The sequence below is a fragment of the Myotis yumanensis genome, unplaced genomic scaffold (genome assembly GCF_028538775.1).
Source record: "Myotis yumanensis isolate MYYU_CA2020_CCGP unplaced genomic scaffold, mMyoYum1.0.hap1 SCAF_1, whole genome shotgun sequence".
NCBI lineage: Eukaryota > Metazoa > Chordata > Mammalia > Chiroptera > Vespertilionidae > Myotis > Myotis yumanensis.
In genome coordinates, this window is record NW_027223752.1 from 62133079 (window position 1) to 62148506 (window position 15428).

At 41.0% G+C, this 15428-nt stretch overlaps 1 protein-coding gene across 4 annotated transcripts in view; it reads left to right on the forward strand.

Moving 5' to 3' along the window:
- The window catches only part of MYO5A (myosin VA), a 200417-nt gene that overhangs the window by 118322 nt on the left and 66667 nt on the right, over positions 1–15428 (forward strand). For all 4 annotated transcript variants that reach the window (XM_070422631.1, XM_070422640.1, XM_070422648.1 and 1 more), the window contains exons 15-19: positions 2152–2313; positions 3480–3577; positions 12047–12133; positions 12217–12325; positions 14779–14990. In XM_070422631.1, the coding sequence (XP_070278732.1) occupies positions 2152–2313; positions 3480–3577; positions 12047–12133; positions 12217–12325; positions 14779–14990 (668 nt within the window). The remainder of the gene's footprint in view (positions 1–2151; positions 2314–3479; positions 3578–12046; positions 12134–12216; positions 12326–14778; positions 14991–15428) is intronic.

Genomic DNA, 15428 nt, shown 5'->3' on the forward strand with positions numbered 1-15428 from the left:
GAAGAGAAAATTCTCTCACAGGCCAATGCCTGAGTATTATTCAGTTAAAGATTATAAATCATTTTGATTTATGAATAGTGATGAAAACCATGACATTCTAGCGTCACTACTCTGCCTAAGTAATTAGCTTAAATAGAATATTCACAGGTTCTCATCCCCCAGGTACCCATATCAATTGTATCTTTATTCTGGCTTAACTTTACTAATTGGCTAATTATCAGCTTAATTATCAGAAGGTAGGTATACATTCTGAGGAATCATTTGGAGTGACTACCAGTCTATACAGCATTGTTGCTATTGGAATGGAGGCAGTGTGTGATTTACATAGAATCTTAAAGGCCTCCCCTGCTCCCAGTCTGAAACCCATCCACTCAGAGACCCAACCTAAATGGATGGACTTTATATGTTAATGTCTGTGCACCTGATAGGAAGCAAGTATAATATAGTGTTTATTTGTTCTCTTGGACATATTTTAAAAGGGTAATATTTGTGTTATATGTTTTAAATAGAATTATTTTGTGGTAATACAGTGTGAGGTTGAGTTTGTATGTGTATGTGTTTTGTCTTTTTTTTCCTTTAATTTTGCAGCCTCTAGCCAAATTTTCAACTTGAAAAAGAACTAAGGTCTTATAAACTTAACAAAAAGTGTCTTAAGATTTCTTTACGGTGATAAAACATAGATTATGTTGCCACATCTAATATCAGAGAGCACATAAATGAATTGCAACCTGACCAAATACTACTAAATTGCAACTCTACCAAATATCATTAAAAAGAGTTGTAACCCCTACTCTCCATATTGCTTATTGATGAGGGGAAGCACTAAGTTTATGCCTTAGATCTCTCATCTATGAAATAGAATCATAATAGTATCTAAGGGGTTCTTATGAGGATTAAATAGGTTTCATTAAGCCCTTAGAGTAGTGTTTCATTCATAAAAAGCTCTTAGTGAATAATGTTGTTATTACAGAAATGATTTCCCACATTTTCTTGAAGTTGCTACTTGGATTATTTTGTTTTCTTTAACACTATTTCCTAGACGGATCAAAGAAACAAGATGGAATGTCCAGGCATACCTACCTACTTAATATATCTGTGTATCTATCTCTTTTTATTTTATTTTTGTCATCCTCACCCTACGATATTTTTTCCATTGAAGTCTCTTTTGTTCCATAAAATTTCTCCCTATCATATTGCCTTATACCATCCACCCAATGACAAAATGCCAAACCTTTTGAAAATCTTTTTTTTTAAATGCTTTTATTAATTTTATAGAGAGTGGAAAGGAGAGGAAGAGAGAGAGAGAGAAACATCAATGTGAGAAAGAAACTTGAGCCACAACCAGGGTGTGTGTCCTGACCAGGAATCGAATTGGCCACCTTTTGGTGTTCGGGATAATGCTCCAACTAACTGAGCCACACTAGCCAGGGCTTGATAATCTTTCATATTGCTAACCTGATAGAACACAAAATTGATTACAGGAAGTTATACAATCAAGTTATAAATCCTTTGGAAACAAATATAAAAGTTATAGGATAAGGACAGGGTTTTTTACTTGCCCCATCTACCCCCCATAATCCAACCTATTTTCTAAAAAATTGTATTGATTCATAATTATTCTTAATACTATAATACTGTAGAACTAGTTCATGACATTCTTCCTGGTGAGATTTTCTGTGATATTTTTTAGCTGGTGCTCACCATTTGAATTAGTGGGTAGATAAATGAAGCATGCTGATAAAGCATTTCGTGGAACTAAGATAATAAGATAGGACTTTCAATTAGTATTTTTCTCATAAAATAATTATAATTCAAACTCAGTAATATATTTAGAGTGGCCAATTAGGATTTCAAGTCTTAGTGGAGTAGTTTTTATTTTGTTTCCCCCAAACATGGTTGTAGAATTGTTGCATTTTTCCACCTATATTTTTAGACCATAAATGTCATCTTCCTCTCACTCTCTTGGCTCCCAACACAGATACTGATTACTTCTGGAGTGTGACTCTGAAAGAGTTGGCTTAAGGAAGGGAATCACTATCGATTGCAAATCTTCATGTTTCTGTAAAGGTTTACATTTAAGTTTGAGTTTTTTTGTGTTTTTTTTTTAGTTTGAGTTTAGAGTGTAATTTTCTTTCATGCTCTCTGACTCAGTTTAAGATGCTACCAGAATTATTTCAAGATGATGAGAAGGCCATCAGTCCAACCTCAGCCACCTCTTCAGGGCGCACACCCCTCACCCGCATTCCTGCAAAGCCCACCAAAGGTCGACCAGGCCAGACAGCCAAAGAGCACAAGAAAACCGTGGGGCTCCAGGTGAGTTCAGGAAACCACTGCTGTGGTGTTCTTTCCTCTTTGGATCTGCTGAAGCCTCAGGTCTTCCTTCCTCAGCCTCCCAGGTGGGATCCTCAGGTGAGGAGAGGCTGGAGCTTTCACTGTGAGAATGTGTAACACCATCCACTCCTGCCCTCCACCCAGCTTTAGACCTGTGACTCTGATTAAGCCTTTTCCAAATATTGTTTTTTGTGTCTTAATTCTTCTTCCTTATAGACCACTGTTGCCTTTGTTTTGTTCTCTGGTTGCTTCCTCTCTGGATTTGTACAGAACATCAGCTCCTTCAACTGGAACAGTGCCCTCTCCTTGTTTTTGATGTCTTATCCTCCGTGGGGAGTGGAAAATGTAACATGCATGTTTAGTGCCTAACAGTGGCCCAGGCTTTGGACAGGCGGCTAAGCACTGGCCAGCTTGTTTTCCTGTGTGTGTGACCCCGTGCCTGGTGCAGACAGGAAACAGAGCCAGACACAGGTCTACTGCCTCCATCCTGATCCCATGTCCCTAATGGTAATCCCACCTGGCTGTACTCTCCCATTCTCCCATTCATTGCCTATACTCTTGTCATCTGTTATATTTTTCAGTATCTTACAGCTAAACTCCCATTCTGCATGAATAAATGGCCTTAATCTTCATAAAGCAAGGTTATATTTTTAGTCAGAATTTCGTGTTCCCAACAGAAAACAGCAGAGTCGTGTATTAAAAGGGGAGTAGGAAGACTGAACTCTAATGTAAACGATGGACTTTGGGAGATTACAATGTTTATGTCCATCAACTATAACAGATGTACAACTCTGTTGGGGGATATTAATAATGGGGAAGGCTGTGCATGTGTGAGGATAAGGGATGTATGAGAAATCCCTATATCTTCTCAATTTTACTGAAAACCTAAAATTGCTCTAAGAAAACAGCCTATAAAAAAGGGGGATGTGGGAACAGGCATGGGAGAGAGTGAATGTATAGTTAGGAGAGTAAGCATATAAATGGTAGAATTTAAGCAAATTGTAACATAAAGCATTCTTATTTGATAACTCCCCTTCTGAGGGTGGGTCAATCTTTGCTACTGTCATTAGGAGAAAATTTTAACTGGTTTTACATCATCCTTGGCTTTGACAAAACCTTGATGCCCCTTTCTGCTCTTTCCCATGCAGTTCCGAAATTCCCTTCACCTGCTAATGGAGACCCTGAATGCCACTACCCCTCACTATGTGCGCTGTATTAAGCCTAATGATTTCAAGTTCCCATTCACGTAAGTATTTCTCAACTACTGAATTTAAAAGTATCCATATATTATAAGGATTACCAAACCGATAGAAGGAAAAAATATTTGGGTAATTCTTCATGTCTTATATAGGGAAACTACTAGTTAATAGAACTTAAAAATAATTTTTTTTAAATTTTGACACTACCCCCCCCCCCCCCCCCCCCCCCCGCTCCTTCTTACCCGTCCAACCCCTACTTCTGGCAATCACCAATCTGTTCTCTGTATCTATAGCTTGGATTTAGTGTGTTTGTGCTTGTGTTGGTGTGTGTTGTTTTGTTTTGTGTTTTTTATTTATTTTTATTTTTTTATGAGTTTATTTGAGCCAAAATGATGACAATTACCAGGAACAAGATCTCAAATGCTCCATGTTTTATGTTTTTTAGATTTCACATATAAAAGGGATCATATGGTATTTGTCTTTCTGACTTAATTTAATTTAGCATCATGCCCAAATGGCAAGATTTCATTTTCTTTCTTTATTTTTAAAAAAATATTTTTATTTATTTCAGAGAGGAAGGGAGAGAGAGAGAAAGATTGAAACATCAGTAATGAGAGGGAATCATTGATTGGCTGCCTCCTTCACACCCCATACTGGGGATTGAGCCAGCAACCCAGGCATGTGCTCTGACCAGGAATCAAACTGTGACTTTCTGGTTCATAGGTCAGTGCTCAACCCCTGAGCCGTGCCAGCCGGGCTCATTTTCTTTTATGGCTGAAGAATATATACAACAGTTTATTCATCCATTCATTGGGTTGTTTCCATATCTTGGCTATCTACTTATATAAAAACCATGGGTGGTGTTCATCACATACAGACTAACAGTTACAACCAAGCGGAAGGAAGTCAGTCCTACAGGGGTTGTCTTGGCAATGGCTGCGCCCTCCCCCAAGCTGTTTCCCAGAACTGTTTCCTGTAAGGGCGGAGTTTGAGGCAGGAACCTGCCCTGGGAGCATGGAGGCAGATCTTTCTAAAGCAGCGAAACTTTTGAGCTCGGCGTGTCAGCATTTTGAAAAACCCTAACTTAACTCTGGTGCCATGTCACATATAGAAATTTTTTTGATATTTGCAACCATAGTAAAGCAAAGATTTATATTTTTGATATTTATTTTATATATTTAAATGTCATTTAACACAGAAAAATCAAGCAAAAAAATGAGTTCGTGTGTCACCTCTGACACGCATGTCATAGGTTCACCATCACTGTTCTAAAGTGTGCCGCGCCAGCACGGGGTGAACCTGAGTGGGGCAGCTGAAAGGCTTAGAAAAGACAGACAAGAGAATGAAAGCTGGGTCTCGGTGGGACGCTGCTTCTCTGAGAGACAGTGACCACGCCCACAGCCATGCCTTTATTTTATAGCAGATGCTATGAGGCAAAGTAAGGGCGTGACCAAGATGTTTACAAACATTCTCCTGGGTTTCAATTCTACTCAACTACATGCACCTGAACTCTATCAAGCCCACATCACTCAGGCACGTGGGGCCACGTGTTTGGACCATAGGTTCAAGCTTACAGCTACAGCTGTTGGCTATAATTGTGCTGGGAGGGCCCTGCCCTCCAAGCTGGGACTTGCACATGGCAATGAGAGGACTGTGCCCTCTCATCAGTCCAAGGCTTGAACCTGTCCAAAACACTGTAGCGGCTCCCCACAATAAAGTTTTAATTCTGTTTCTTTGTTACTAATGTTGTGGCCCCACCCCATAACAGAGAAACAAAGGAAAATTTCCCCATCGAATTTCTGAATAGTATTACTCCTTTGGGAATGCCGTGTCATAAATTAAAATTGAAAGTGGGTGCAATCATCATGCTATTGAGAAATCTCAATAGTAAATGGGGTCTTTGTAATGGTACCAGATTTATTATCAAAAGATTATGACCTAACATTATCGAAGCTGAAGTATTAACAGGATCTGCAGAGGGAGAGGCTGTTCTGATTCCAAGAATTAATTTGTCCCCATCTGACACTGTCCTCCCATTTAAATTGATTCGACGACGGTTCCCCGTGATGCCAGCATTTGTGATGACTATTAATAAATCACAAGGACAAACTCTAGACAGAGTAGGCATGTTCCTACCTGAACCCGTTTTTGCACATGGTTAGTTATATGTTGCTTTCTCTCGAGTTTGAAGAGCATGTGATGTTACAGTTAAAGTTCTAAGTACTTCATCACAAGGGAAATTAGTCAAGCACTCTGAAAGTGTTTTCACTCTTAATGTGGTGTACAGGGAGATATTAGAATAAGTTTATCAGTCATTGTTTGCATCACTGTTGTTTTTATATCATGTTTTTGTTGTTTTCATATCATGTTTTTGTCGTTTTTATATCATGCCTCTGTTGTTGTTATATCCTTTTGTTACTGTTTATTTATTAATAAATTTATGTATTTTCATATACATTTTACTAATTTCCTTTCATCTCTCACATTTCTATTACAGAGAAAGGGAAAATAGCAATGTTAAAATATCTCTGCTAATTAATTCCCTTTTTTAAAAAAAATATCTTATTGATTTTTTACAGAGAGGGAGAGGGATAGAGAGTTAGAAACATCGATGAGAGAGAAACATCGATCAGCTGCCTCCTGCACACTCCCCACTGGGGAAGTGCCCGCAACCAAGGTACATACCCTTGACTGGAACCGAACCCAGGACCCTTGAGTCCATAGGCCGATGCTCTATCCACTGAGCCAAACCGGTTAGGGCAATTAATTCCCTTTTAATCTGCATGAATTTCGTGCACTGGGCTACTAGTTGTAAATAATGCTGCAATGAACATGGGGTTGCATATATCTTTTTGAGTTAGGGTTTTTGTTTCCTTTGCATAAATATCCAGAAGTGGAATTACTGGATCATATGGTAGTTGTATTTTTAATTTTTTAAAGGAATCTCCATACTGTTCTCTATAGTGGCTGCACCAACTTATATTCCCCTGGAAAAAAGGTTTCCTTTTGCCCACATCTTCTCCAACACTTGTTACTTCTTATCTTTTTGGTGATAGCCATTCTAACAGGTATGAGATGGTATCTCATTGTCGTTTTGATTTACATTTTTCTGATGATGAATGTTGAACATTTTTTTCATGTACCTATTGGCCATCTGTATGTCTTCTTTGGAAAAATGTGTATTTAAATCTTCTGTTCATTTTTAAAATCAGATTTTTTTGCTGTTGAGTTGTATGAATTCTTTATTTAACCACTTATTGGATATATGATTTGCAAACATTTTCTCCCCTTCAGTAGGTTGCCTTTTTATTTTGTTGATGGTATCTTTTGCTGTGCAGAAGCTTTTTAGTTTGCTGTTTTCCTACTTGTTTATTTTTATTTTGTTGCTTTTACTTTTGGTGTCTGATTCAAAAAATCATCTCCAAGACCTATGTCATGGACCTTACACTTATGTTTTTAAAATTATTATTATTTGCTGATTATTGTATTATTTTCTCTTTTAAACTTATTTTATTGTTGACAGTATTACAGATGTCTTCCATTTCCCCCCATTTACCCCACTCTGCCTAGCCCCTGCCCCTCATCCCCCAGGTCTTCACTACCCTATTGCCCATGTCCGTGGACTACACATACCTATATATATAAAAGCCTAAGCAACCGGCCAACCGGCTGGTAGCTATGATACACAATGACCACCAGGGGGCAGAAGCTCCAACTGGTAGCTATGATGCACACTAACCCCAAGGGGGCAGATACTCAACACAGAAGCTGCAGAGCTGCAGTGACTTGGTAGTTGCGGTTCTTGGGTGACGCACCGGTAACCAGAGAGGAGGGAGCCCAATTCTGGGGTGCATCACCCATGAACCGCCCTCTCGCAATCTGGGACCCCTCAGGGGATGTCTGAGAGCTGGTTTCAGCCTGATCCCCACAGGCCAGGCCGAGGAACCCCACTGGTACACAAATCTGTGCACTGGGCCTCTAGTCTATACTAATCTGCACTAATAAAAGGTAATATGCTAATTAGGGCAGATGTCTTCTGGATGTCCTTCCGGACAAAGCTGCAGCGGCTGCCTGAGGCTCAGGCAAGCTGCAGATGGCAGCTGCTGCTGCCCAGGGTCGGCCTGAGGCTCAGGCAAGCCGAGGATGGCAGCTATCGCTGCCCAGGGCCAGCCCAAGGCTCAGACAGCCGCACCCGGCTGCGAGGCCCAAAGCTCAGGCAGCCAAGGTGGTGATGGGGGCAGTGCCTTCCCCTGATTGGCCAGGTCACCTCTGGCAGAGGGAGGCCAGACAGTGGCTTAGCCTGGGGGCCAAGTAAGAGGTGGTTAAGGGTGATCAGGCCAGCAGGGGGGCAAGGTAGGGACGATCAGGCCTGCAGGGGCCAAGTTAGGGGCGATCAGGCCAGCAGGGGGGTAAGGTAGGGGCTAAACCAGCAGTTGGACATCCCCCGAGGGGTCCCAGATTGGAAAGGCTGCAGGTCTGGCTGAGGGATGCCCCCCCCCCCCCCCGCACAAATTTTGTGCACCAGGCCTCTAGTAAGTATATAAGTTCTTTGGTTACTCTCTCCTCATCCCCCCATCCCCACATCGAAGTATGTCAGTCTGTTCCATGCCTCTATGCTTCGGGACTTGTTTTGTTGGTCAATTCGTTTTGCACCTATGTTTTCTTCTAGGAATTTTATGGTTTTAGGTTTATGAGCAAGTTTTTAGTCCATTTTCAGTTAATTTTTATGAATGGTGTAAGATAGGGTCCAATTTCATTTTTTGCATGTGGCCATCTAGTTTTTCTAAAACCATTTATCGAAGAGATTGTCCTCTCCCCATTGTATATTCTTGGCTTGTTTGTCACAAATTAATTGATCATATATGTGTAGATTTATTTCTGGCTCTCTATTCTGTTCCATTGATTGATGTGTCTGTTTTTATGCCATTGTCATATCATTTAATTACTATAGTTTTGTATCAGTGTTTAAAATCAGGGAGTATCATGCCTCCAGCTTTGTTGTTCTTTCTCAAGATTTCTTTGGCTGAGTTTTTTTTTGTGTGTTTTTTTTTTCAGTTTTTGTTCCTTTTTGAGAATGTGAGAACAAATGAATAGTTGGCCTTCTGAAGATTTTAAAAGTTGAGTTTAAGCAAGCATCCATAGTTCTATTTTTTATTTTGAATTTACTTCAGTCTAAGAACTTTCTGAGCTTTTGTTAATTTGGGCATTAGTTAACACCAGAGCTGGGTGGGTAACACTACTTTGGCAAATGCTCAAAGTTATCCCTGCTACTTTCCCACTGTTGAAACCATCATAGAATGTCTGCTTTTACCAAACATCTTGTTCTACGTCAATTACCATATGTGGAGGGAATGGTGGTTTTGTTTTTCCAGAAGAAACTTAATTTCTCTAACTTTAAAAGTAATGTATGTACAAACAACAATAAAAAAGAAAAAAGGTTTAAAAAAACAACAAAAAATAGAAGTAATTTGTGTAAATTGTAAAAACAATATCCAGAAAATATAAAATAGTATAAAAATAAATGAAAAAGCATTCATTTTACCCAGAGAGATAACTAGTATTAAGTGACCAACATTTCTTCCCTGGTGTGTGTGTGTGTGTGTGTGTGTGTGTGTGTGTGAGAGAGAGAGAGAGAGAGAGAGAACAAGAGAGAGACACACTAATGAAAGGGAGGAACTCATGCTGTAATTCCTGTTTTATATCTGCTTTTATCTTAATAAATTGTGCATACTTTCCAGTTAGTAAATTAAAAAATCCACATCATCATTCTAATGGCTATGTAATGTCCCATTGTTTAGACATACCATCATTTATTTGAATTATTTCCTGTTGATTGCCATTTAGGTTAGTCCAACAATGCTATGATAATCATCTTTTGCCAAACATTTTTGTATTTTTGCTTGATTACCTTCTTAGGATAATGTATTTCTAGAAGTGGAATTTGTGAGTCAGAGAGTAGACACATTTATCAAAGATGATAAGAGTTTGAACTCCTACTCTATAGTGTAGGAGTGCTCTTTTCCCTACACCCCTGCCAACCCTGTTCTCTGGCTGTTTGCCTTAGACTGGAGGGCAATTCTGAAAAACTGTTATATCCTCCTCATTGCCAAGAAGCCCTTCCCAGAGGAAGTGGGAAGCAGAAGAAGCTGCCACGCCCTGGGCCACTCTCCAGGATGGCCCTAGCTAACGTCATCTACCACCACCACCACCACCACCACCACCACCACCAGAACACTTGAGAAAATAGCACTGCAGAGGATTGGAGAGGTTGCTCAGAGCTTAGCTGGGGGAGTACAAGGAGTGATCATTCAGTGAGTGGCAGGCCTTACTACTTCCTCTTTTAGGGTCAATTTAATGTTAAGATGCCAGTTGTCTAGAGTAAAATAAACATCCTATATAATAAAAGGGTAATATGCAAATTGACCCCAATAGCAGAACAACCAACAACAACCAGTCACTATGACGCGCACTGACCACCAGGGGGCAGGCGCTCAATGCAGGAGCTGCCCTCTCGTGGTCAATGCACTCCCACAGGGGGAGCTCTGCTCAGCCACAAGCCAGGCTTATGGCTGTGAGTGCAGCGGCGGTGGCAGGAGCCTCTCCTGCCTCCTCAGCAGCGTTAAGGATGTCCGACTGACAGCTTAGGCTCGCTCCCCGGCTCCCAGACTGCGAGAGGGCACAGGCCAGGCTGAGGGACCCCCTCCCCTCCCAAGTGCATGAATTTTTGTGCATCAGGCCTATAGTAAATTATATAAGACTAGGGGCCCGGTGCACAAAATTTGTACACTGGGGGGAGCGGGGAGTCCCTCAGCCCAACCTGCCCCCTCTCACATACTGGGAGCCCTCAGGGGATGTTCCACTGACGGCTTAGGCCCACTCCCTGCTTCCCTTGGGGAACGGGCCTAAGCTGCAGTGTGGCTTCCCTTTGTGGGAGGCGACCCGGCTGATCAGGGGCAGGCACCAGCCCCATCACCCCACTGCTGCAGCCACTGCCAGTCACCGCAGCCACCAAGGTGTTTTCATCAACACGGACTACAGTCCCTTCACCATGAAAAAATGACAACTTTCTTTAGGCATTTTCAAGATGTGTCTTTCATAGGATATGACCTTTTTTTTTTTTTCTCTTTTTTTTTTAATCCTCACCTGAGGATATGTTTCCATTGATTTTTACAGAATGTGGAAGAGAAAGGGAAAGACAGAGAGAAACATCAAAGTGAGAGGAACACTTTGATTGGTTGCCTCCTGCATGAGCCCTGACCTGGGCCCAGGCCAGGGAGGAGCCTACAACCTAGGTACATGCCCTTGGTCAGAATTGAACCCAGACCATGCGGTGGGCAGGCCGAGGCATTATCCATTGAGCCAAACCGGCTAGGGTAGGATATGACATTCTTAACCCTCCAGCAGTGGACCTTCGTTTTTTTCTCCAGGAGTGAAGTGGAAAAACCCTAGATCACCTTCTTGAATTCTTATTACCCAAGTTACTAAGAATATTACCAGTGGCATACAGGGAGCTTAGCCAGTGAGCGGTCAAAAAAGGTGTTTCCTCTGTAGTTCACACCGATCGCTGGCTCGGCCCCTGCTCAGGCCTAACGCCTCTGGCCAAGGTTAGGCCTGGGCAGGGGACCCCCAGCTCCCCGTGATCGCCAGCTCCACCCCTGCTCCCCACGATCACCATCTCCGCCCCTGCCCAGGCCTAACGCCTTGGGCCGAGGCTTTAGGCCTGGGCAGGGGCCCCCTTGGCTCTGATCGCAGGCTCAGCCCTGCCCAGGAGCCCCCTGGCTCAGGCCCTTCCTAGGCTGCTCAGGGCCCACACGAGGCCTACCTTGGAGTGACCTGGGTGCCGATGATGTTCCCAGACCCAGGCCGCTGGGTGCCTACATATGCAAATTAATCACCACCTTTGTTGGGTTAAATTTGCATACTCATCCGATTGGCTGGTGGGCGTAGTGGAGGGATGGTCAATTTGCATGTTTGTCTATTAGGTAAGATTTAATATAAAACAAAAATATTTTCCATTGATGTGGGCATTATAAATGCTTAGTATGTACACACCAATAACTTTTAGAACACCAATATTTTTAAAAGAATAACTGAATGGGTCATATTTAATTTGTCCTTCTTGTTAGAGAAAACTTCAGAACTGGCCAGTCTTTATTCCAGAGGAAATTTGTATGGTGAGCTAAAGAATTATAAGCACAGTGATTCAAACCAAGCCTTGTAATGAGTATGGGCAAACTACAGAAGGGTTTTTTGTTTGTTTTAAATATTCTCACTGGTATTTCATGAGTTGTGGTATGAACAACAGATAATGTTTATGACTCTTTAGTTTTACTGCTAATTGTCTCCTCCACACTCACACATGGAGTTTTCCATTTTGATCACTGCTATAACTTTTTGAATGCTTTCTTTTCTGATGTATGTATTTGGCTTTTTACAGAAGACTCTCTGATTGAGGAGGATAATTTGCGGCTCTAGCCAGCAATTTATGTGGCAATGATTTTCTTTTGTACATGTAGGTTTGATGAGAAGAGGGCAGTGCAGCAGCTGAGAGCATGTGGTGTCCTGGAAACCATCCGCATCAGTGCAGCAGGCTTCCCCTCACGGTGAGCTTGGCAGTTTTCAAATAGAAGGGATCCTAATGAGATCAACTCCTGCTTCTTTAAGCTGATGTGAGTTTCTTTTATAGGTGGACTTACCAAGAATTTTTCAGCCGCTACCGTGTCCTAATGAAGCAAAAAGATGTGCTGAGTGACAGAAAGCAAACGTGCAAGAATGTATTAGAGAACCTGATCCCAGTAAGAAAAATTTTCACTTATCTTTATCTGAACAGGTTATGGCCAAAGACCTTGTGATTATAATCTGCGGAAGCCCTGGGAACATCCAAATGCCACTACTTCAGATTATTCAGGGCTGGGCGGATGGAGGGCACACTGGCTTGGATATCAAGGCCTACTGTATTTAGCTTGCTCGGGCTAACTGGTGAGGATGGTGGTCCTCTTCAGGAAACTGGGTGGCAAGGCCTGGACCCAGGCTTGAGTCACATTCTTTTTAGAGTTTTATCATTATCAATAAAAATTTACCTAGTATTTACTTACAGGAAATATCAGGCCAGATGCTGTGTGATTAAGAAAAAATAAGTCTTATCCTCAGGTAACAATCTATCTTGGAAATTAATGCATTTTAAAGATAAGTATAATATAGTGTCTATCAAATGCTGAGTGAGTGAGACAGGAAATCAGCAAGGCAAAGCCACATCTGCCATGTAAAGGAGGAACAGTTTCATGGAAGACCTGTGTTTTGAGTCGGACTGGATAACATTATATAAGAGTAGAAGGAGACTATTGTAATAGGAAGCATGGTGTGAAGAAGTAGGAAACCGTAGAGTGTGCTCAGAAAACATTAATGTAGTTTCTTTGCAGTATAAGATTAGTCTGTGGGACAGTAAGGAAATGCCTAGGAAATGTAGGTTGGTGTTTGGTGAGTCTTGCATTCCAAACTAAGGCGTACTCAAACTTTAAATGCATTAGTCCCCTGGAGGACTTGTTAAAACACAGATTGCTGGGCCCTACCCCCAGAATTTCTGACTCAGTAGGTCTGGGATGGGTCTAACAACCTGCATCTCTAAGAAGTTACCAGGTGATGCTGATGCTGGTCTGAGCACTACACTTTGGGGCCCACTAATCTAGGTCAGGGAGGATTTAAGATTCATGAAAGAGCTTAAAAAGTATTTTTACTTGTTTGACACTAGTTTAGATGGGTTATCTCACTCTGAGGCAGTCATAATTAACTAAATGGAATATCTTCTTTTTGTAATAATAACATTTTTTTCCCCTTTGGAAGAGGTAAGACCACTTTCTTAATAATGTGTAAAAGAATTGGGAACTTTCTGAGTTTGGCCTGACTCCTTTCTAACCTGTGTTCAGATGCGACTGCAGAGCAGAAAGTAAGGACAGTCCTATGCCTAACACCCCACCCCACTCCCAACTCCCCATCCAGACCTGGTTCAGGGCCTTGCAGGTTACAAATTGAGGAGTGCAGGCTGGTGTGGGGTGGAGTCGGGGAAGCTGAGATCAGGTCAGGAGAAGGAAAGGTAGCCACTTTTAGCTCTTTTTATATCTCCAGCTAGGCTTCCTGTGTAAATTTTAGTGATTAAAATTAAATAATTTTAGATTTATGTGGAGATTTCTGATTTTCTGATTTTATGTACAAGATAGGAGATTTTTGCTTACAGTGAAAAGTAATTTTCTGTTGCCCTGGCCAGTGTGGCTCAGTTGTTTGAGCATCGTCCTTTGCACCAAAGAGTCATCGGTTTGATTCCCAATCAGGGCACATGCTCAGGTTGCCATTTCAGTCCACAGTCTGGGTACATGCTGGAGGCAACACATAGATGTTTTTGGTTTTTTTCTCTCTCCCTTCCTCTCTCTCTCAAATAAATAAAAACATATCTTAAAAAATAATTGTCTGTTTTCACACAGATTATATTAGTGATGATTATAAATAAATTCCACTCTTGTATGAGAATAACCATTGCAGGCTTCCAAATAAGGTGGATCAGAGTGTAATGGACCAAAAATTGCATATATCTCTGTGTTTACTGCTTGGCTCTGCTTATTATCAAAAGTAAATGAACAATATAAGTGGTTATATTTTTGTAAAAGGAATTTTGAAATTTGTACAAGTAATTTATAGGGTTTTATGTATTTATTTTCAGATACTATTGATAGTGCAAAGATATAACAAGAAACTTAACTCTCTTAATATAAGTGCACGAAGTTTTTTTGTTTAGTTTTTATTTTGTGTGCATTGCTTCCTGCCTTATTCTTTATACTGGTGTTTTTGTCCCTTCAGCTTTCACATGGAACACACAGCCCGATGTAATCCTTACAGCCTGGGTCAGTCAAAGGGAGTGTCAGCATCTCCATTTCCTTGAAATATTTAAAATACAAACAAGCAAATAATAGCTGCCTATAACCCACAACCAAGGTTTTGGCCTCAGATAATAATTCCAGGTAGAATAATCTAGAAAATCACTCTTAAACTGCAGTTTTCCTTAAAATCCCTTCTATTTGCTCAACTTGCATAAGATCAAAAATCTGGCTCCATTAGTTAATTGTGATGTAGCCCAAGTTTTAGCTAATAGATTCATCCCTTTACTGATTCTGCTTTTAGATGTATTTTTTCTCTTTTACAGTTTTATTTATATGTTCATTATTTCAACTTCTGAATGTATAATTTCTTCCAAAAATAGGACAAGGACAAATACCAGTTTGGTAAGACAAAGATCTTTTTCCGTGCTGGTCAAGTGGCCTATCTAGAAAAATTGAGGGCAGACAAGCTGAGGGCTGCCTGCATTCGGATCCAGAAGACAATCAGAGGGTGGCTGCAGCGGAAGAAGTACCTGCGCATGCGGAAGGCAGCCATCACTGTGCAGAGATATGTGCGAGGCTACCAGGCCCGATGGTAGGTCTCCTGGGGACCCTCCACTCTGGCTCACGGCTCCTAAGGATTGCACAGCTCATCTGATTAGTTGTCCAAACCAGGACAGTTTTGAGTGGTCACCCAGTATGAGAAGGCAATACCTCACCTCTTCTTAGATTCAAGGAATAAGAAATGAACTCATGAGACAATTAAATAGAAAAAAATTTCACTCATCCTTATGATTTATTCAGAATCATCTTCAAAATAATTATAAATTATTGTGTGCTCATGTCCTCAGTATCTTTTATTTTTTATATTTTTATATGGGCTTGAAGAAGTTATCTGTAAACTAAAACAGTCATGAATATGAGCTAGTTAATAATGACTCCATTGAGAAGTTTTCAGGAGCAATAAACTGTGAAAGTGTTTCTAGAATTACACTTCAGTGTGATTATGTATTAGGATAATTTTAATTTAGAA